The 23516-nt window shown below is 39.4% G+C and overlaps 1 protein-coding gene across 1 annotated transcript in view; it reads right to left on the reverse strand.

Moving 5' to 3' along the window:
- Window positions 1-203: 203 nt before the first annotated feature.
- The window catches only part of Fgl1 (fibrinogen like 1), a 56177-nt gene continuing 32864 nt past the window's right edge, over window positions 204-23516 (reverse strand). Inside the window, exons 2-6 of the mRNA XM_004666365.3 lie at window positions 22252-22411; window positions 21670-21767; window positions 14769-14857; window positions 14437-14624; window positions 204-363 (exon numbers count right to left, since the gene is read on the reverse strand). Of these exons, the coding sequence (XP_004666422.2) occupies window positions 204-363; window positions 14437-14624; window positions 14769-14857; window positions 21670-21767; window positions 22252-22411 (695 nt within the window). The remainder of the gene's footprint in view (window positions 364-14436; window positions 14625-14768; window positions 14858-21669; window positions 21768-22251; window positions 22412-23516) is intronic.

Genomic DNA, 23516 nt, shown 5'->3' on the forward strand with positions numbered 1-23516 from the left:
AGGAATTCAGTGAATATAACACAGTCTTCATTTGTTTGGTGAATGTTACCTAACTGACACACTTAAAATCCATTAATGAAGGCAATTAAGAAGAATGAAAAGTTAAAACACACAATGGCTGCTATCACATTTGATGTTAAAAATTATTTTTCAAATCATTTTAAACCAAGATGAATTACAGATATGAGAGAAAAAAGAGACAATTATACAACATTTGGAATAAAATCATTTGGCCTAATTTTCATAACCACAGATTTCAGAGAATACCACCACCCATGCCAGGTGTACCAGATCACTCCATTGTCCGTTTTGGCTGTGTAGGGGCCCCTATAGTATATGCCATTTAGGTTTGCAGAGTGACACCTAGTGGGAGAACAAAAGAAAACAGAAAAATCAGAAGAAAAATACCCCTCAGAAACCTTTTATCTTGCTAACAAATAATCAAAACTTTTAAACTATGGCTTCTGCCATTCCTAAAACAAGTGAAATTAGCATTTCCCCAAAACAGAGACTTTTCTACAAATGGATAGTTTTGTTTTTTAAAGATGACTTTTAGCCCCAAGGTAAATACAAGGATTGAACCCAACTACTTGTACTATGTTGAAAATAAACATTTCGGTTCATATAGCCTTTAAACAAAAAAGAATAAGCAAAAAAAGAAAAAAAAAAAACCTTGTCACCTCCGACCTGACAGAACAGGTCAACTTCACACTTAGCTGGGGCAGCATGGTGAGCAAAGTAAGGGTGGGGGTGGGGTAAGGGCTCTATTGTAGCTTCCTTGGGCAGTTCCAGGTACATCAGTCTGTGCCAAGTTATGCCGTTTCCTTCAAACTGCCCTCCCCCTCCTCTTCACCTTGCTAGCATATCAATTACTTTAATCTCAAGGGTAAGCAGATGAAACCCAAACCACCATTACAAAAATTCTCAGCAATCAATAATCATTTGTGTGAACTGTAGAGTTAATGTTCTACATGTATTGCCCCAATCTAGATAAGTTTGCCAGGCTATAATAAAATTAAATTTTTTCCTTCTTCCTCCTTTAGAGGCTGTAAATTTATTAGCCCTTGGCACCAAAACGTACATGGTAACTTTCTGTATTGTTACTATATTCATTACCATATAGTTCTTATAGCTATAATTAATGAAAAGATGTCAGATTGTTGGCTATAAGAACATTCATAAGGCCAGGCGTGCTGGCACACGCCTTTAATCCCAGCACTTGGGAGGCAGAGGCAGAGGCAGGAGGATTGCCATGAGTTCGAGGCCACCCTGATACTCCATAGTGAATTCTAGGTCAGCCTGGGCTAGAGTGAGAGACCCTACGTCAAAGAACCAAGAAAAAAAATTGCATAAGAAGTTCTAAAAACCTTTGGGGAAAAATCCAAAGTATTAAATCAAAAGCACATATAATTCACCCATAATTGCAAAACAACAGGCTTGGATCACCTAGCTTATTAATGTGTTTTTATTGAACATCCTGACAGTCCTCTAAATTCAAATGGACATGACTAATTGAAATCATCTATGCTAAATTTGCAATGGTTGAATCTATTGTGTTTTAAAAAATATTATGAAATATAATGCTAATAAAGAAAACACTGTCAGGGCTCTAAAGATGGCTCAGTGGTTAAGGCATTTGCCTTCAAAGCCTAAGGACCCAGGCTAGATTCCCTAGTACCTATGTAAAGCTAGATGCATAAGGTGGTGCATATGTCTGGAGTTCATTTATTGTGGCTAGAGGACTTGGGGTGCTTTTCCTCACTCTAACTCTTTCTCACAAATAAATATTTAAAATATATTTTTCAAAAGTACACTGTCAGTTGGGCTTTCAGGACAAATATTTTGACATGTCTTTATATAGAGACATGTACTGGGGTTGTAGTTCAGTGGTAGAGTACTTGCCTAGTATGCATGAGGCCCTGGGTCAATGTCCAGCACTAACCAAAAAGAAAAGTGCTTGCCTAGCATATAAAGACATATGCTACATATACTTTCATATTTGGTTTGTGTGATTGTTGATCTCTTTTGTCTACTTGGTTGGATCTAGAATACCTAGATATCTAGAATACCCTGGGCATATCTATGAGAGTTTCTAGATTAAGTTAATTGAGGTAGGAAGACCCACCCTTAGGGTGAGTGGCAGCATTCCATAGGCTGGGATCTGAGACTGAAGAAAAAGGAGACAGTGAGCTTAGCACTAGCATTCATCACCGTCTGTTTCCTGCTTCATGCAAATGTGACTAGCCACATCAAGTTCCTGCTGTCATGCCTTCCCTGACATGTTGGGCTAGACCCTCAAGCTGTGAACCAAAATAAGCCCTTCCTTCCTGCCTTCCTGCCATCTAGTGCCTTTTGCCAGGTATTTGTCATAGCAATGAGAAAAGCAACTAATGCAGTCTGTGATTTTTTTAAAAAAAATATTTTACTTATTTATTTACTACCACAGGAAAGTGGCCAACATCTGTTCATTCAACTCAAAATCTAAGCTACTCAGAAGCAAACAACCTGACGTGATGCTCACACAAGTGTAATAGTGGCACACAGCCAAGGTGAGTAACCAACTGCTCTTGGTTGGCTAACAGATCAACTCAATGGAAAGGAAACCATATCTGGAACTGGAAAACAAGTCAGAATCATATCCAGATAATAATTTTGCTTTCCATGGTCAAGCTCCCACTAATCTTGGGCTATTAGAGGGTCTACACCCTTTAAATACTCTCTAAATTCATAATAGTTAACCTATTTAACCAGTGCTGACTTCACTCTTCATTGGATAATCTGCTTCCCTTTTTCAGAAGCGGGACCTGAGGAGATAAGTGACCCATTGCACTTCAACCTGGCCCCAGCTGAAACCACAGAGGAGTTGGGGAAATGAACAAGAGTGCTGCTTTCTTAGTGAATCTTATATCAGCACAAGGGTGAAGGAGAAAGACACTGAGGACACTCAACACCTACCAAAGCAGAGATCCAGAGGCTCCTAAGAGCCCATCACTGAAGTAGACATAAAATACACCCAACATGGCTCAGGGAATTTTGCAGAAGAGGGGCAAAAAGATGGGTAGAGCCACAAGTTGGGACATTACGCACAGAGACATTGCCTCTCCCTATAGCTGACTGCAGCCCCCACAACGTATGACCTGCATCCCCAACAAGGAGGGCCTCTTCGGAAAAAGGGCAGGGATGAGAGGAAGGATGGTAAAACATGTGTTGTTTACATACTAAGTATTGCCATATGTAATATAAATTTAAAAATATTTTATTTATTTATTTGAGAGAAAATAGGCATGTCAGGGCCTCCAGTCACTGCAAAGGAACTCCAGTTGCATGCACCATCTTGTGCATCTGGCTTATGTAGGTAGTGGGGAATTGAACCTGGGTCCTTAGGCTTCACAGGCAAGTACCTTAACTGCAAAGCCATCTCTCCAGCCCAGATTCATTTTTAACTTTTTATTGACAACTTTCATAAAAATAGACAATAACCGTGATCATAATCCCTTCCTACTTTTTCCCCATCCCAAATCTTCCAAGTCAGTCTGTGATATGAGATTTATTTTTATTTATTTTATTATTTATTTTTATTTATTTATTTTTTATTTATTTATTTTTTTTTTGGTTTTTCGAGGTAGGGTCTCACTCTGGTCCAGGCTGACCTGGAATTAACTCTGTAGTCTCAGGGTGGCCTTGAACTCACAGCGATCCTCCTACCTCTGCCTCCCAAGTGCTGGGATTAAAGGTGTGCACCACCATGCCCGGCTAAGATTTATTTTAAAAAAAAAAAAACACTGCATAATACAGTCCTTATCATTCTGAGACCAATTTTCTAGCATTTTCCAGCTTCTAGAAGAGCCTGGGCTTGACCCAGCAGCAGGATGACTGTTGCTCCCTTGGTAGAGTAGCAGCTGTGAGCAGCACTCACAAACTGTGCTTACAAGACATTGAATAGTCATGCTCAGGGATTGGACGGCCAGGTGAGTGTTTCAGTTACCAAATGCCTTAGAAAGCAGCTCAGGGAAAGAAGGACTTAAGTTGGTTCATAGTCTATGGGGTTGAAGTCCATCCTAGCAAGGAAAGCATGGCACAAGGTCAGGGAGAGACCTATAGGAGCATGCAGAGAGCTCCTGCCTGAAGTGGGGCTAAGGTATAATCCTCAAGGTTTACCCCGCAGTGACCCACATTCTCTAGCTAGGCACTACCTCCTAAAGGGTCTCACCCTCCCAAAACAGCACCAGCAGCAGGGATAATGTTCAAATACATAAGCCTGTGGGGGGCATAGCTAGGCTTAGGAAGTTCCGCTAGGCCTCACTGCAGGGCCTCTCAAGGCCCAACAAAAAATAATTCCAACATCTCAACATTTCCTGTAAATGAGAAGAAGTATGGGACAGGGAAAATAGGAAGTAGAGATGAAAAAAATCACAGTGATAGAGAACCAAATTTCTGAAATAATTTTTTTCCCTTTTGGCTGATTGATTTTCCTTATGTGGTTCCTGCTACTGAATTGCCCTCCTTTGTTCTCCTTGAACCCCTACCTCTAATACCAAGTAAATCATTCATTTGCCCACATGTGTGAGTTGTCACTCAGATGCAGAGCAAGCCAGCCAATTCATAAAACACACATTTTTGATCTCAGTAATATGAGTGATTATTTCTATATATGTAATTCTGTTCAAAATCAGACATTCCTGATGCTTGTAGGTGACACTGTTAATTATAGGTAAGTTTTAAATAATGTCCTAACCAAATAAGAACAAGGGGGGGGGGGAAGAGGAGAGAAAGGTATATACAGTTGTTTAAAAGAATAGGAGAGACAGGCAGAGTGGCTGACACCTTTAATCCCAGCACTGAATAGGCTGAGTTAGGAGGATCACATCCTGGGCTCCATAATGAATTCCAAGTCAGTCTGGAATAGAGTGAGGCTCTGCCTAAACTCCTCTCCTCCACAAAACAGATGATAGCTAGCTAGCTAGCTAGCTAGATGACAGATACATACATTAGTACATAGATGATAGATAAAAGAGAAGTGAGTAGAAAAACCAGGACAGAAAAGATCATAGTTACTTTTTCATTTACAAAGTTGGAAAAGTAATTTTCCTTCTCTGTTCCTTCACATTATTGTATAAATTCCGGTTCCTTTGCACATGGTCAAATATTAAATGGACTCAAACTTTGAAAAAGTAAAACCCAGAAAAAGATTTTACAACCACTTACTTTACAATATCTTCAATTCATTGTATCATCAACTAATCTGATCTACCACTCTAAAACCAACACAGTCAGACAAGGTAGAACATGCTTGCAATTTCAGCACTTGGGAGCTTAAGAGGCTGAGGTACAAGAACTGTCAGGAGTCCAAGGTCACCCTGGGCTACAGAGTAAGACTTTCTCAAAAGAGAGACACAGAGAGATCTGGAAATACAGCTCAGTTGATATACTGCTTGTCTAGCATGCATGAAGCCCTGGATTTGAGCCCCAGTATCATATAAAACTAGGCATGCTGGTACATGCCTAGAAATCTCAGCATCTCAGAGCTAGAAGCAGAAGGATCAGAAGTTCAAGGTCATCTTCACCTACATAGAGAACTAGAGACCGACTAAGCTAGCTACATGAGACCTTGACTTACTTGAACAAAAATCAATGCATTGGGCTGGAGGGATGGCTTAGTAGTGAAGGCACTTGTCTGCAAAGTCAAAGGACCCAGGTTTGAATCCCCAGGACCCACATAAGGCAGATGCACAAGGTGGTACATGTGTCTGGAGTTTGTTTGCAGTAGCTAGAGGCCCTGGCATGCCCATTCTCTAGATAGATAGATAGATAGATAGATAGATAGATAGATAGATAGATGATAGATAGATAGATAGATAGATAGACAGATAGATATAGATAAAATAACTTTAAAAATTTAAATATCAGTACATCATAATAATTGATGTTATAGTTAGAACATGGTTTTAAGGGAAATTAATATATAACTGGTATATATCCATTCAATAGGATAGAAGATTCTAAATGCATTAAAATTTAAGCTAAACTAACTTAAACTAAAGGGGGGAAAACAGATTATGAGTTTTACATAGACAGTTCTCAAATGTATGGAAAATATGACACTCCAGAAATACTCGCCAAAGATTCTATAATGGAAAGTTAAGTGTTCAGATATTTTGAGGAAATTAAAAAGTACTCTTATAAGACTTGCACAATATTGAACCCATCAACATTCCATCATGAATGCTGGAGAAGGAAGGAATAAAAGGCATCCAAGTAGAAGAGCAATGGAGTCAGTGCAATAAGAATGGAGAAGGGGACAAAAGAAGGTAACATGATGGGATTGTGATCAAAATACATTATGCACATGTATAAAAATAGTCAATAAAAAGTTTCTTAAACTACAGAAAGAAAAATAGGCCAGGCATGCTACACAGTGAATTCCAAGTCAGCCTGGGCTAGAGTGAGACCTTACTTTAAAAAACCAAAAAGAAAAAGAGACAAAAAAAAAAAAAAAAGGAAAAGTAGTGCTAGAAGTGAGGAGATAAGAGCTAGTTAGTTAATAGGATATCACAGATTCATTAAAAAAAAAAAAAAAGAGGGCTAGAGAGACAGCTTTGGGATTAAGGTGATTGTGAAGCCTAATGACCCATGTTCAACTCTCCAGGTCCCACCTCAGCCAGATGCACAAAGTGAGGCAAGCATATGTCTGGAGTTCAATTACAGTGGCTGGAAGCCCTGGAGCTTCAAGCGCCCCCCCCCCCTCTCTCTTGCTGTCTCACATAAAGAAAAAAGGTCATTCTGAAAAAAAAAAATGACCTGAAACTCATTGTAGACTCCAAACTGGTCTTGAAGTTGTAGCAATTCTCCTGCCTTAGCTTCCAAAATTCAGGAATTACAAGTGTAAGTAACCACACCTGGTTCACAAATAATTCTATATGCATATATATTCTCAATTTATTTGTGTCAACTTGTGGCCTTTTATGTAAAATAATTCAAACTTTTCAGATAATCTTTGCACAAGAACAAATTTTTTATTTTTTATTTTTTGTTTTTTGTTTTTTGAGGTAGGGTCTCACTGAAGCCCAGGCTGACCTGGAATTCAGTATGTAGCCTCAGGTTGGCCTAAAACTCATGGTGATCCTCCTACCTCTGCCTTCCAAGTGCTGGGATTAAAGTCATGCACCGCCACGCCCGGCTCATAAGAACAATTTTGATTTATTTCTATGGCATTTAATTATGAGACAAAGTTTTTCTATGTACTCCTGGCTGGCCTAGAATTAGATATGTGAACCATGCTGGCTTCAAACTTGCTGCAGTCATCCTGCCTCTGCCTTGTGAATGCTGTGATTACAGGCAAACATGCCACACCCAATTTCTATGACATGACTTTCAAACTTCACTGGTGTGCATAATGAACAAACCCTCAAAGATACATCATAGCTCAAGAATCTAATAAGGGCTGACTTCCGGTTAAGATGGCAGCGTAGGTACCACGCCAAAGCAGCCTAGGGGGGAAAAAAGACCAAAAAAATTTAGCAAAATATACACTTTTACTAAAAGTGAAGTTTATAGGAAATTGAAGCGGCAGCGGAAAAGTAGAAGAGATCCAGCATCCAGAGCCCGCACAGGCAGGCAAAAGCAGCTCCGTCAGCTCAGCCAACAGTGGCGGCGGCGGCGCACTAGAAAGCCATCAGGCTCGGCTTCAGCCACAGGAAAAGCCAGGTGCGGGAGCTTCCCTTCACACCGCGCTCTCCGCAACTCAGGAAACGTGAAGGGAGAGCAGCAGTGAGTAACGGAGGAGCAGACCATGAGGTAGAAGAACACGTGGAGCAGCGAGAGAACCAGAGCAGGTGGGGCTCCCTCCCTTCCCCCACTGCCTGAGCCCAGCTCCGGCGAACAGAACAGCGGTCCTGGGACCTGGTCACGCCAACTTGAGCCGACAGTGGGACCCAAGCAGGAGCAGAGTTCGGCAGCAACATCAGTGGCTCCGGCACCAGTCGCAGAGGCCCCAGCAGTAGCAGCTCCAGTCGCAGCAGCAGCGTTAGACCCAGCAGCAGCAGACCCAGCAACAGCAGACCCATGAGTGGCAGCAGCGGCAGACCCAGCAGCAGCAGACCCAGGAGCGGGAGCAGCGGCAGACCCAGAAGCAGCAGCTTCAGTGGGAGCAGTGGCAGTGGACACAGCAGCAGCAGCTTCAGCAGCAGTGGTGGCTCAAGCAGTGGAAGCTACAGCAGCAGCAGAGGCAGCAGCAGCGGTGGGTCCAGCAGCAGCAGCTTCAGCAGCAGCGGTTACAGACCCAGCAGCGGCAGCTTGAGCAGCAGTTCCAGCAGCAGGGGTGCTGATCGGCAGGACCACACTTGCCAGGCTTGGTTTTCCCCGCAGGAAAAGCCAGTGCCCAGCTCCAGAAATCAGAACAGCAGCCCAACGACCCAGGCAACAACTTGACTGAAACCAAAATCATCCAAGGTAACTGGGATTGCACCAGGGAAGGGTCTCACTTGGTTGGAAGCTGACTTGGATCCCTCAACAGACTAGAAATCTTAACCTGTTTATTGATAGAGGATGTGGTCATTATAATAACTACTCTTGCATACACACTCGGGGTTGTTTTTGATTGAATGTGTACAGTGTTTAGTTAAACTTTAGAATCTGCCTGTATTTTATTCCACTCAGCCTACTTGAATACTCCCATAGCAGGGAAACTCAACCCCTAAGAACATCTTTGTAGATACTCTGAGAGTCTTAAGAGCCACACCTAACACCTTAAGCTCCTACCCTGAAAATATCAAATCAATTGATACAGCTAAGAATACCCAGCTAGCTAGAAAATCCAAGCATTAACTTAATCCAAGATGCAAAAATATATACATTATAACACAAGAAAGACTAAAATGCAAGACGATATAAATCCACCTAAGAGTATTAATGCATCAGAAATGTCCTGCAGCAAGAACGAGTTAGAGGAAATGCCTGAGAAAGAGTTAAAAGAATAATTATAAATATGTTCAAAGAGGTCAAAGAACACATGAAAACAATCAAAGAGGAAATCAAAGGAATCAAAGAAGAGGAAGGACACCAATTTCATGAAATAAAGAAGGCAATACAAGACATAAATAAGGAAATAGAAAAAATAAAGAAAAACCTGTCAGAATTACTAGCAATGAAGAACACAGTTAATGAAATAAAAAACTCTGTAGAAAATCTCACCAGTAGGATGGATGAGGGAGAGGACAGAATATCTAAGCTAGAAGACAAGGTGGCAGATCTAATACAGTCCAACAAAGAGAAAGACAAACTTATAGAAAAGTATGAGTGGGAATTTCAAGATATTCGGGACACTATGAAAAGATCCAATATAAGAATTTAGGGCATAGTAAAAGGAGAAGAAATCCACTCCAAAGGCATAGTAGACGTCTTCAACAAAATCATAGAAGAAAATTTCACCCAAATTGGGAAAGAGGTGCCAATGCAGATACAGGAAGCCTTTAGAACCCCAGCCAGACAAAACCCGGAAAGAATCTCTCCTCGCCATATTATAATCAAACTTCCAAACACACACACCAAAGAAAAAATATTGAAAGCAGTTAGAGAGAAAAATCAAGTTACCTACAAAAGCAAGCCCATCAGGATTACAGCAGATTATTCAACACAAACTTTTTTTTTTTAATTTTTATTTATTTATTTATTTATTTGAGAGCGACAGACATAGAGAGAAAGACAGATAGAGGGAGAGAGAGAGAATGGGCGCACCAGGGCTTCCAGCCTCTGCAAACGAACTCCAGACGCGTGCGCCCCCTTGTGCATCTGGCTAACGTGGGACCTGGGGAACCGAGCCTCGAACCGGGGTCCTTAGGTTTCACAGGAAAGCGCTTAACTGCTAGGCCATCTCTCCAGCCCTCAACACAAACTTTTAAAGCCAGAAGGGCTTGGAGTGATATATTCCAAGTTCTGAAAGATAACAACTGTCAAACAAGGTTACTTTATCCTGCAAAGTTATCCATTCAAATAGACAGAGAAATAAGGACATTCCATGACAAAAGCAGATTATTGGAGTATTTGAAGACAAAACCAGCTCTACAGAAAATACTTGATAGAATCCTCCATGCTGAAGAAAAGGAAAAGCATACATATAAGGAAACTAGAAAAAACAAGCAATACTCAAATACTAGTTAACTGAAGAGAGCACAGGTAGAACCAAAACCACAAAAAAAAAAAAAAATGGCAAACATAAATACACACTTTTCAATAATATCTCTTAATATCAACGGCCTCAATGCCCCAACAAAAAGATATAGGTTTGCAGACTGGGTTAAAAAGCAGGATCCTACAGTTTGTTGTCTCCAAGAAACTCACCTTTCTACAAAGGATAGACATTATCTTAGGGTGAAAGGTTGGAAGATGGTGTTTCAAGCAAATGGGCCTAGAAAACAAGCAGGGGTTGCTATCCTAATATCAGACAGGGTAGACTTTAGTCCGACGTTAGTCAAGAAAGAGAAGGAAGGCCACTTTATATTGATTAAGGCACACTCCAACAGGAGGACATTACAATCCTAAACATATATGCACCTAACATGCGGGCTTCCAAATTCATCAAACAAACACTATTAGAACTAAGGGCACAGATAACACCAAACACAGTGGTGGTGGGTGACTTTAACACCCCACTCTCATCAATTGACAGGTCATCCCGGGAAAAAATAAACAGAGAAGCAACTGGACTAAATGAGGTCATAGAAAGAATGGACTTAACAGATATATACAGGACATTTCATCCAAAGGCTGCAGAATATACATTCTTTTCAGCAGCACATGGAACATTCTCTAAAATAGACCATATATTAGGACACAAAGCAAATCTTAACAAATTCAGGAAAATTGAAATAATTCCTTGCATTCTATCTGACCACAATGGAATTCAACTACAAATCAGTAGCAAGAAAGGCTATAGAGCATACACAAAATCATGGAAACTAAACAATACACTACTAAATGATGAATGGGTCAATGAAAAATCAAGAAGGAAATCAAAAAATTTATAGAGTCAAATGATAATGAGAATACAACATACCAAAATTTCTGGGACACAGTGAAGGCAGTCCTAAGAGGTAAATTTATAGCCTTAAGTACCTATATTAAGAAATTAGAAAGGTCACAGGTAAACGACCTAATGCTTCCCTTAAAGCCTTGGAAAAAGAAGAACAAGGCAAACCAAAAATCAGTAGACAGGAAGAAATAATAAAGATTAGGGCAGAAATTAATGAAATAGAAACTAAAAAAATAATCCAAAGAATTAATGAAACAAAGAGTTCGTTCTTTGAAAGAATAAACAAGATTGATAAACCCTTAGCAAATCTGACCAAAAGAAAGAGAGAAGAGACACAAATTAAAAAAAATCAGAGATGAACAAGGTAACATCACAACAGATTCCAGAGAACTTCAAAAACTCATAGGGACATACTATAAAAGCATATACTCCACAAAGTATGAAAATCTGAAAGAAATGGATGATTTCCTTGATTTATATGACCTACCTAAATTAAATCAAAATGAGATTAATCACTTAAATAGACCTATAACAAACATGGAGATCTGAACAGTTATCAATAATCTCCCAACTAAAAAAAGCCCAGGCCCGGATGAATTCATTGCTGAATTTTACCACACTTTTAAGGAAGAGCTAACACCATTGCTTCTTAAGCTTTTCCAGGAAATAGAAAAAGAAGGAATTCTACCAAAATCCTTCTATGAGGCCAGCATCACTCTGATACCAAAACCAGGCAAAGATAGTACAAAAAAAAAAAAAAAAAAAGAAAATTACAGACCAATCTCCCTCATGAACATAGATGCAAAAATTCTCAACAAAATATTGGCAAACACAATACAAGAGTATATCAAAAAGATCATTCACCCTGACCAAGTAGGCTTTATCCCAGAGATGCAGGGATGGTTCAACATATGCAAATCTATAAATGTAATACATTACATAAATGGGTTGAAGGACAAAAATCATATGATCATCTCATTGGACACAGAGAAAGCATTTGACAAAATCCAACATCCCTTCATGATAAAAGTCCTACAGAGACTGGGAATAGAAGGAACATATCTCAATATAATAAAAGCTATTTATGACAAGCCTACAGCCAACATATTACTAAATGGGGAAAAACTGGAAGCTTTCCCACTAAAATCAGGAACAAGACAAGGGTGTCCACTGTCTCCACTTTTATTTAATATAGTTTTGGAAGTCTTAGCCATAGCAATAAGGGAAGAGACATACATAAAAGGGATACAAATTGGAAAGGAAGAGTTCAAGTTATCATTATTTGAAGATGACATGATTCTATACATAAAGGACCCTAAAGACTCTACTAGCAAGCTGTTAGAGCTGATCAAAACCTACAGCAATGTAGCAGGATACAAAATAAATACACAGAAATCAGTAGCCTTCATATATGCTAACAACAAACACACAGAGGATGAAATCAGAGAACCACTCCCATTCACAGTTGCATCAAAAAAAATAAAGTACCTTGGAATAAACCTAACCAAGGAAGTAAAGAATCTCTACAATGAGAACTTTAAAACACTCTTGCGAGAAATTCCAGAAGACACTAGAAAGTGGAGAAACATCCCTTGTTCCTGGATTGGAAGAATCAATATTATGAAAATGGCAATCTTACCTAAAGCAATCTACACATTTAATGCAATCCCTATCAAAATTCCAAAGGCTTTCTTCATGGAAATAGAAAAAACAATCCAAAAATTCATCTGGAATCACAAAAAAACCTCAAATATCTAAAATAATACTGAGCAACAAAAATGAGGCTGGTGGTATCACCATACCTGATTTTAACCTATACTACAGAGCCATAGTAACAAAAACAGCATGGTACTGGCACAAAATCAGACATGTAGATCAGTGGAACAGAATAGAGGACCAAGATGTAAGCCCAAGTAGCTATAGCCACCTGATATTAGATAAAAATGCCAAAAATACTCATTGGAAAAGAGACAGCCTCTTCAGCAAATGGTGTTGGGAAAACTGGATATATATCTGCAGAAGGATGAAAATAGATTCTTCTCTCTCACCATGCACAAGAATTGAGTCCAAATGGATTAAAGACCTTAACATCAGACCTGAAACTCTGACACTGCTACAGGAAAAAGTAGGGGAAACCTTTCAACATATTGGTCTTGGCAAAGACTTTCTGAATACAACCCCAATTGCTCAGGCAATAAAACCACAGATTAATCCCTGGGACTTCATGAAATTACAAAGATTTTGCACTGCAAAGGACACAATGAAAAAAGCAAAGAGGCAACCTACAGAATGGGAAAAAATCTTCACCAGCTATATATCTGATAGAGGATTAATATCTAGGATATACAAAGAACTCAAAAAGTTAAATAATAAGGAATCAAACAAGCCAATCAAAAAATGGGTTATGGAGCTAAATAGAGCATTCTCAAAGGAAGAAATACGAATGGCATATAAGCATCTAAAAAAATGTTCCACGTCACTATTCATCAGGGAAATGCAGATTAAAACTACATTGAGATTCCATCTCACTCCTGTCAGATTGGCCACCATCATGAAAACAAATGATCATAAATGTTGGCGGGGATGTGGAACAAAAGGAACCCTTCTACACTGCTGGTGGGAATGCAATCTGGTCCAGCCATTGTGGAAAACAGTGTGGAGGTTCCTAAAACAGCTAAAGATTGATCTACCATATGACTCAGCTATAGCACTCCTAGGCATATATCCAAAGGACTCATCTCATTTCCTTAGAAGTACATGCTCAACCATGTTTATTGCTTCTCAATTTATAATAGCTGGGAAATTGAACCAGCCTAGATGTCCCTCAACTGATGAGTGGATAATGAAGATGTGGCACATTTATACAATGGAGTTCTACTCAGCGGTAAAGAAAAATGAAGTTATGAAATTTGCAGAAAAATGGATGGACCTGGAAAGGATTATACTAAGTGAGATAACCCAGGCCCAGAAAGCCAAGTGCCACATGTTCTCCCTCATATGTGGATCCTAGCTACAGATGATTTGGCTTCTGTGTGAGAATGAAAATACTTAGTAGCAGAGGCCAGTAAGTTGAAAAGGAGACATAAAGGGAAGAGAAAAGAAGGGAGGAGGATACTTAATAGGTTGATATTGTATATATGTAATTACAATGATTGTAATGGGGAGGTAATATGATGGAGAATGGAATTTAAAATGGAAAAGTGTGGGGGTGGGGAGGGAGGGAATTACCATGGGATATATTTTTTAATCATGGAAAATCTTAATAAAAATTTTAAAAAAGAAGAATCTAATAAGGTTAGTTGCTTAATAACTCTAATATCACAAACAAGGCCAATGTTACCTCATATTTTATAATTAGTACCCACCAGTGAGATATTAGCACCATTACAACAGTTTATAGAGAGCCAAACCTGTTAAACCACCAGCCAGAGTGATCTTCCCATGCACAGTTTCCTTTGTAGTTGTCATTATCTCTGTCCCATGTGCTGAACTTCATTTTTTGGTGACTAGCCCACCACTGTACCTCAGGGTGAAATTTTCCTGAGAGGGAGTCTCCAGCTGTTCCAGAATATTCCCCGATATTCAACTCATACAAAGACTAAAAGAAAAGAGGCAAGCTTCACTACCAGTGGTCAACATTTAAAAAAATAAACTATATTTTATTTTTTCGATAGACTTCAGAGTTTTTAGTTTATGTTTTTAGTGTTTATTCATAATGTTACCTATTTGAAAAATTTAGTACCTCTTCATCACCAACTTTGAAATTGTCATATTGTGCAAAACGGCTATTTCTTTCAAAATCTGCAAGGTCAATTTTTAAAGTGTAGTCTCCTAAAAAAAAAAAAATAAGAAATTATAGTTTCTAAAATGCACAACATGACAGTAACTACCTAGGTTTAAAAAAAAGTTGCAACTTTATTTTTTTTAACATTTCCTTCTGCCAGAAACAGATTTCAAAGAATGAACAGTGACTCATTGTACATACAACTTGAAAGTCTTATTGTTTGTTTTATTGGAAAACAATGAAAGAAACAATAGTGAAGGTAGAAAATTTCTACTGAACCCATTGCAGGTAAAACTTAGTACAATTCACTTTGTAAAGAATAAGAGAAAAAGTCATTGTTAATAAATTAAGAAATTTAACCAGATGGTAGTATACACCTTCAATTCCAGCACAGAAGGCTGAGGTAGGAGAATCATCCAAGTTTAAGGCCAGTCTGGATACAGAGTGAGTTCCAGGTGAGCCTGGGCTAGAGGCCCTGCATCAAAAACAATTAGTAAGCCAGGCATAGTGGCACACACTTTTAATCCCAGCACTCGGGAGGCAGAGGTAGGAGGATTACCGTGAGTTCAAAGCCATCCTAACACTACATAGTGAATTCCAGGTCAGCCTGGACTACGACCCTACCTCAAAAAATAAAACCAAAAAAAAAAAAAAATTAGTAATGAGGATAGAAGTTTTTGTTGTTTTTGTTTGTTGGTTTTTTTGTTTGTTTTTGAGGTAGAGTTTTACTCTAGTCCGAGCTGACCTGGAATTCACTATGTAGTCTCAGGGTGGCCTTGAACTCACTGTGATCCTCCTACCTCTGCCTCCTGAGTGCTGGGATTAAAGAAATATTTTTGAGACAGGGTCTCATGTAGCCCAGGCTGGCAGCAAACTTGCTATGTAGTTGAGGATGACCTGAAGCATCTGATCGTCCTGCTTCCACCTTCTGTGTGCTAGAATTACATGCTTGTGTCACCGTACCCAAATTACATGGGGCTGGGAATCATAGCTAAGTCTTCCTGTATGCTAGGCAAGCACTATGCCAACTGAGAAATATTTAGTCTACAAAAGCTTTAAGAACTTTAATTTTATTCATCTTTTTTTCTTAATTTCAGTTAGCATCTTGTTCTTAAAATAAGTAATGATTATACTATTAATGACATCACATAATTTCTAGAAGTCAGGCTACATTTGATAACATACTCAATGTTGACTGCATATGCATGAAATTAGTTGTTTTTCCTGGTACCAGAGTCTACATAAGTGAGATGCACAAGGTAGTACATCTGGAGTACATTTGCAGTGGCTAGAAGTCCTGGTGTGCCCATTCTCTCCCTCTCTCTCTCTGTCTGTCTCTCTTTCCCTGCCTCCTTCTCTCACAAATAATTAAATAAATATAAAAGTTTTATTTTTTAAAAAAAGGAAGTACTCTAATGACTGAAAATTCTGGGTGAAAAAATTAGGCAATGGCTCAGTGGGCAAGAGTGCCTGCCAAGCAAGCATGAGGGCCTGAGGGAGTCTGAGACATTCCAAGTTTGATGCCCAACACCCACACAAGAAAGAAACTATGCATGGCTATTGTTGCAGTCAGTTTCACATTCCTGGCACAAAATCCCCAACCAAGAGCAGCCTGTGAGAAAAAGAAAGGTGAGACACAAGGGGAACCTCCATGATGTCAGGGGAAAACAATGGCATAAGCAGAAGGTGGACATCATCTTCTGGCCAACATCAGCTGGACAATAGCAGGAGTGTGCCAAACACCAACAAGGGAAAGCTGACTATAACACACATAAGCCCACCACCCAACAATACACTGGCCTCCAGGAGGATCCAATACTCAAATTGTCATCATCTAGGGACTTAACATTCAGAACACATAAGTTTATTGGGGACACCTGAATCAAGCCACCACAGCTCTGCACAACTATAATCCAAGTTCTGTGAGAGGCTGAAATCAGCGAATCACTGGGGCCTACAGGTTAGCCCATCTGACCAAAAAATGGCAGCCCCAGGTTCAATAAGAGACTCCATCTCAAGGAAACAAAAGCAGAAGTGTGGTAGAAGAGTATATCTGACCTCCGCACACATGCACACAATGAGAGCATCTGCACACACACAGGCAGACACTATGCCTGTTATAATTATAATAAAATATAATAAAAATTATGGAAATGGCTGCTATTTCAAGCCATCATTTTTCTCATTGTTTCACTATTTGCTCTTCCTTCAAAAGTAAAACTATTGTTGACAACTTTGAAAATGGCTGGGGAAATAGTTCAATTGATAAAGTGCTTGTTTCATAAGGATGAGAATCTGAGTTCAATCCCCAGCCCCACATAAAATTTCTAGGCATGGTGACCCATGCTTATAACATCAACACAAGAGAATAAGGAACAGGAGGATTCCTGGGGCTCACTGGGCAGCCCACCTAGTCTAATTGGTGAGCTAAGCCATTAGAATCTGTTTCAAAACAACAAAAAAGGTGAATGGCACTCCTGAGAAACAACATGTAAGATTGTCCTTTGACCTCCACACACACACACACACACACACACACACACACACACACACACACACGTGTGTGTGTGCATATGTTCCCTAACCCATGTGTGCACTTGCAACACACACATATATACAAAAAGCTAAAAAAAGTTATAAACCATATAAGCTAGTGGCACATACTTGTAGTGTTTTCACATCAGCTTGGTCTAGCTATATAGGCCAAGTTCCAGGTCATCCAGGGGCTACATAGTGATACCCTATCTAGGAAAGAAAGAAAGAAAGAAAGAAAGAAAGAAAGAAAGAAAGAAAGAAAGAAAGAAGGGAGGGAGGGAGGGAGGGAGGGAGGGAGGGAGGGAGGGAGGGAGGGAGGGAGGGAGGGAGGGAGGGAAGGAGGGAGGGAAGGAGGGAAGGAGGAAGGGGAAGAGAAAGGGGAGGGTAAAGAGGAAGGAAGGAAGAAAAGGGCAGGAAAAGGAGAGGAAAGAAGGGGGAAGGAAGGAAGGAAGAAAGGGATAGAAGGAGGAAGAGGGAGAAAGGGAGGGCCAAAAAGACAGAGTAAAAGAAAAAGTTAGAAATCAAGCTACTAGATAACATATATTTAACCTTCTAGTTTATAAATAAAATGTAAGAATGTCTACAAGGCTGGGTTGGAATTAAGAGCTCTAGGTCCTTGTAGTTCTAAGCCAGCACATGGAGATCCAGAGAGAGAAATGCCTCTTGTCCCAGTCTGTGATCAGCTGCCTATTCTCCCATTCCTGTCTCCATCTTGGACAGTCAGGGACTTTGCCACACCTTGTGGAACATTAGATTGCACATCCTGTCTCTGTGCGCACTCACAATACAAGCAATTCCTTAGCCTTGCCCCCGCTCAGAAGCACTGGAGGACAAAAAGGACTGACTGGTTCCTGGAAAAAAGCCCAAGGTTGTTTGGGCTGAAAATTCTGTGCTCCCATTTCTGTAGAAAGTCTTGGGGAGAGAGGGTCCCACAGACTCCTCCCTCAAGGGAGATCTCTAAAGATGGTAAATAAGGTCATGTGAGCCAACTATGAAGGGGATGGGAACAGTAGGACAAACCAAGTCAGATGTTCTAGAAAGTTCTGTGTGGCATGGAGAGATATAAACTGCCTCCTTTTTAAAAGGTAATATCTAAATATCCCTTGTTCAACCAATGAATAAACTTGTAATTGAAAAGAATTTGTAAGTAAGCTTTATCACAAAAAGTTCCAGTAAAAATTTAGGTAACAGAAATGAAGCTATTTGCAGAAGCTATCTCATTAGCCTTGAGTGCTCTCATAATTAAAGAATGCAGGGACAAAGGCACTGGCTTGTTTGAAAAGATGTGATACACAGTTATTAGGCCTGAAACTTATAAATATATATTTATTACCATAAAAGTAAACAGTCTGAATATGTTTAAAAAAACTGAAAGAGGGGTCATCGTGTAGGGCAGTGGTAGAATATATGCCTGACATGTGCACGGCCCTGGCTTTAGATCCAGCTCCAAACAATGATGAAGTGGAATCACATTTGTTGGGAAAGCCCATCTGAGCAAAAACATGTATGTATAATAATAACTTGAAAATAATTTTGAATTTCATATATTTAGAATGATGATGGGTCTTGCTTGGGATTGTCATAGCTTAAGCAATGAAGCAAATAAATATTAACGTACAAAGAAACAGAATATGGTATGATAAATGTAATGTGTCTGGGAAAAGCCCATATTAAATTAGGATAATAAACATTTTTTAATATTTTTAAATTTTTTATTTATTTGAGAAAGACAGAGAGAGAGAGAATGAGTGTGCCAGAGCCTCCAGCCACTGCAAACGAACTCCAGCTACATGTGCCACCTTGTGTATCTGATTAACATGTATCCTGAGGAATTGAACCTTTGGCTTTGCAGGCAAGCACCTTAACTGCTAAGCCATCCCTCCATCCTATGGGTAATAAATATTTTGAATGAAAGGAAACTTTGTATAAATGTAAAGAGTATTGATCACAGGGGAAAGAATTATGGTGCTTTCAGGATCATCTATCTTCTATGGCTATCATTGTTTTGTCTCAAAGGTCCTTATAAGTATCATCCAACTTAAAACTGTGGATATAAAAATATTAGTGGCTGGAACAAATAAACCATACAGTTAATGTAGTGACACAGTGAATCAACAAGTGTTTACAGGCAATACAACTGTCTTCTATGAGACATTCAAGGTGAGGAATGAATAGGGTTCAGATTTCAGACTACAACCCAATTAAGGAAGGTGATGAATAAGAGCAAAAGAACATTGAGGAGCAGAAGCTTGAAAAAAAAAAAACATTATCAGTGATGGTGGATGTAACTCAGCAAGTAGAGTGTTTATCTAGCATGAGTGAGCCCTAGGTTCACTACCCAGCAATGCATGAACTGGACGTGGTGATTCAAGTTTGTAATCTCACTACTTGGGTGGTAGAGGCAGAAAGATCAGAAGTTCAAGGTCATCCACAATTATGTGAGTTCAAGGCCTTTCTGGGCTACATGAGATGAATGGGGGGAGACCAAGCCAGCAAGGAAAGAATGTTATCAAACTAATAAAATTTTATACCAATATTGAACTATAGTAACAGAACATGTATGGGAAGAACTTCCCTGAAATGTACCGTACTTTGTGATAGATGATAGACAGATTGATAGATAGATAATAGATAGATTGATAGCTTGGTGAATATATAGAATGATGGGCACGTAGATATATATGTGACAAAAAAATGTTAATATAAATCTGGGGCTGGAGAAATGGTTCAGAGTATAAAGTACTCAAGTATAAGGGCCTGATTTCAGATCCCCAGCATCCACGTAAATGCCAGGTATAATGGTGGCCTGCCTATAATCCCAGCACTCAGAAGGCAGATAAGGGATTTCCCTGGGGCAAGCTCGATTGCTAGACTAGCCAAATTGGGTCCAAGTGCAAGACCCTGCCTGACTTGATAAATAAGGTGGAGAGTGATCAAGGAAAACACTCAGCATCAACCTCTGGCCTCCACAATGCATGCATACCTCCACACACATGCACCCACATATATCTTAACATGCATACCTACCACACACACTAAAAAGAAAAAATAAACTTTAATATAGAGTCTATATGGTAGGTTGAGATGTCTTTCAACTTTGGTGAATTTTCCAGGTGAAACTCAAGATATGGAAATAAAGACATTTAGTATACTGTGAATATGTGATTGTGAAAATAGCCTGTTTGCCTAGTATAGTGGTGCATGCTTTTAATCCCAGCACTTGGGCTGCAGAAGTAGAAAAATCACTGTGAGTTCGAGGCCATCCTGAGAAGACATAGTGAATTCCAGGTCAGCCTGAGATAGAACTAGACTATACCTCAAAAACAAACAAACAAAAAAATCTCATTTCCTAGTTTTCACTACTTTTGACAATACCAACTTTGTGACTCCTCTTAACATCTATTTCCTTTCCCCTTAAATCTGAGCTGATCTTGCGACATGCTTTCACCAATACAAAGAAAGTATGTGCCAGTTAAAAGCTAATGCCTCAGCTGGGTGTGGTGACACATGCCTTTAATCCCAGCTCTAGGGAGGCAGAGGTAGGAGGATCGCCATTATTGAGGCTACATAGTGAATTCCAGGTCAGCCTGGGCTAGAGTGAGATCCTCCCTCAAGAGAAAAACAAATAGCTGATGCCTCAGGAAATTTATGTGCTTCCACTTTCTTGAACCCATGACTCTACTGTAGTAACACGACCAGACTGGCTAGGTGGAGACTGAGAGACCATGTGGGTCAGAGCTGACTATTTCTATCTGGGGCCAACCTAGAGCAGCCAGAATGCTGATTGCACACTCATGAACAATATGAGCAAGGATCTGCCAAGCCCAGCCCTGGTTGGCAAAACCACACAAGTTGATTTATGAGAAATAATAAGGTGACCATTTTGAAGTGACTTATTAGAGAACATTATTGTGATAACATAACTGCTATGCTATATATCATTTTCAGTCACTCAATGCATTAAAAAATGATTATGACTCCATTTATTTTTTAGGAATATAAAATATAAATGAGAAACACAATCCCCTACCAACTCAGTTCTAGTTTTTTGTCCTCTCTTCCTTATTTAAGATATCACACTTTACAAATTGGATTATGGCTCAATAGGTATCATTGCCACCTACAAATTATAATAGATGCTGAATTAATTTCCTTATCTATGATTTAGTGGACAAAAGTAGGGTTTTTTTGTTTGGTTTATTTATTTTCAATATTAGGGATTGAACCTAGGGCCTCATACATGCTGGGATCTACCACTGAGCTCTCCTCCCCAGCCCATGTTTGTAGTAAATTGCCAATGAACGTTCCACCAGGTGAACCTTACCTTGTACAGTCAACAAATGAATATTCTTATTACCCAGCCAATATTCACCGTTTTTTTGGACAAAATTTCCAAAGCCATTTTCGTAGTCATTCCAACCCCTAAAAAATGTAAGTTGAAGGCTACTTTTAGCAAAATCTAGATAAAATACCCATCATCCAAAGTGTTGCTTTTTGCATGCTACATATTTCTCCCCCACCTCCAATACCTTCTTGATTATCCACAGTCAGTATTTTTAATTGTTTTTAATTTATTTATTTGAAAGCAAAATACAGAGAGAGAGGCAGAGAGAGAGAGAGAATGGGTGTGCCAGGGCCTCCAGCCACTGCAGATGAACTCCAGATGCATGCACCCCCTTGTGCATCTGGCTAATGTGGATCCTGGGGAATCAAGCCTTGAACCAGGGTCCTTAGGCTTCACAGGCAAGTGCTTAACCACTAAGCCATCTCTCCAGCCTCACAGTCAGTATTTTTACTTAGAAATGAGAAAATGAAATCCTATCAAATTAATAAACATCAGGTATAAGATTTAATTTATCAAACTCATATTTTCCACTCCAAATGCATCCTTCTTATAATTACCTACCTGTTAAAGTTCTCACTACCATCAGATCGTCTTTGAATCACAGTCCACCCTCCTCCATCAGACATGTCGCAGTAAACAGAGAATTCTGCTGGGCTCTGAAGGGGTTTGATTTTATAAAATCCACTTCGCTGAAATCCATCATTGAAAATCTCAGAACAGTCTGCAAGCAAGGTAATGTAACATTTGTCATGTGTCTTTTTTTCTTATTCTTTTTGTATCTGGTACACATGCATGTTTGTAAGTATGTTCAGATATGTGTGTATATGTAGAAACCACAGATTTGATAAAAGTTGTTAACCTCAATCTCTCCCCACCTTAATTTAATTTTTTTAGATTTTATTTATTTATTCATTTATTTATTTATGAGAAAGAAAAAAAACAAAGGGTGCACCAGGTCCTTCAGCTGCAAACAAACTTCAGACACATGTGCCTCCTTGTGCATCTGGCTTACATGGGTCCTAAAGAATTGAACCTGGGTCCCTTGGCTTTGCATGCAAGTATCTTAACCACTAAGCCATCACTCCAGCCCCACCTTACTTTTTGAAACAATGTCTCTCACAGAATCTAGAGCTCACAGATTCAGTTAGACTGGCCAGCAAGACCCAGGGATCCTCCTCTGGCTCCATCTCCTCTGCTCAGCACTGGGGTTGCAGGCACAGGTGCTGTGCCCTGGTGAAGCTCAAGTCCTCATGCCTGTGGGTCCAGCACTTCATTGACTGAGGCACTCCCTCAGCCTCCTTTTCTTTTCCTTTTTACAAGGAAGCCTCTGAATAAAATTATTCAACATCAATGGAGACAGCTAAACACAATGTGTACACAATCATTTGTAAAAATTTAACCTTGCATACATTCTAATGAAAGTTCAGAAAATCTTATTCCCCCTCCTATGATGTAATGATTATCCAACTCCTTCATATGGCCAGAGAAGAAATAAGAATCATTTGTGATTTTTATGAGAAACAAAAGTGTTTAGATACCCTATATTTAAGTGAAATTTGCAACTATATTTTATAGTGTAGTACAACTGATCTCTTCTATGATGTTAACAACAAACATAGAAATGCTACTAGTGATATCTCTTCTGGTGATTCCAGGTTCTTAGCATCTTGCTCAAGGAATTGAAGAAAGGCGTAGACAGGTAGTTAAGCAGCAAGAAATGTTATTAAGAGCAAAGAGATAATAAAAGTTTGGGACTTCTGGCCAAGATGGCAACCGCCTAGCTGCGCTGCAAATCACGGGGAAAGAAAGGCAAGACATTAATGGTT

The sequence above is a fragment of the Jaculus jaculus genome, chromosome 1 (genome assembly GCF_020740685.1).
Source record: "Jaculus jaculus isolate mJacJac1 chromosome 1, mJacJac1.mat.Y.cur, whole genome shotgun sequence".
Classification (NCBI taxonomy): domain Eukaryota; kingdom Metazoa; phylum Chordata; class Mammalia; order Rodentia; family Dipodidae; genus Jaculus; species Jaculus jaculus.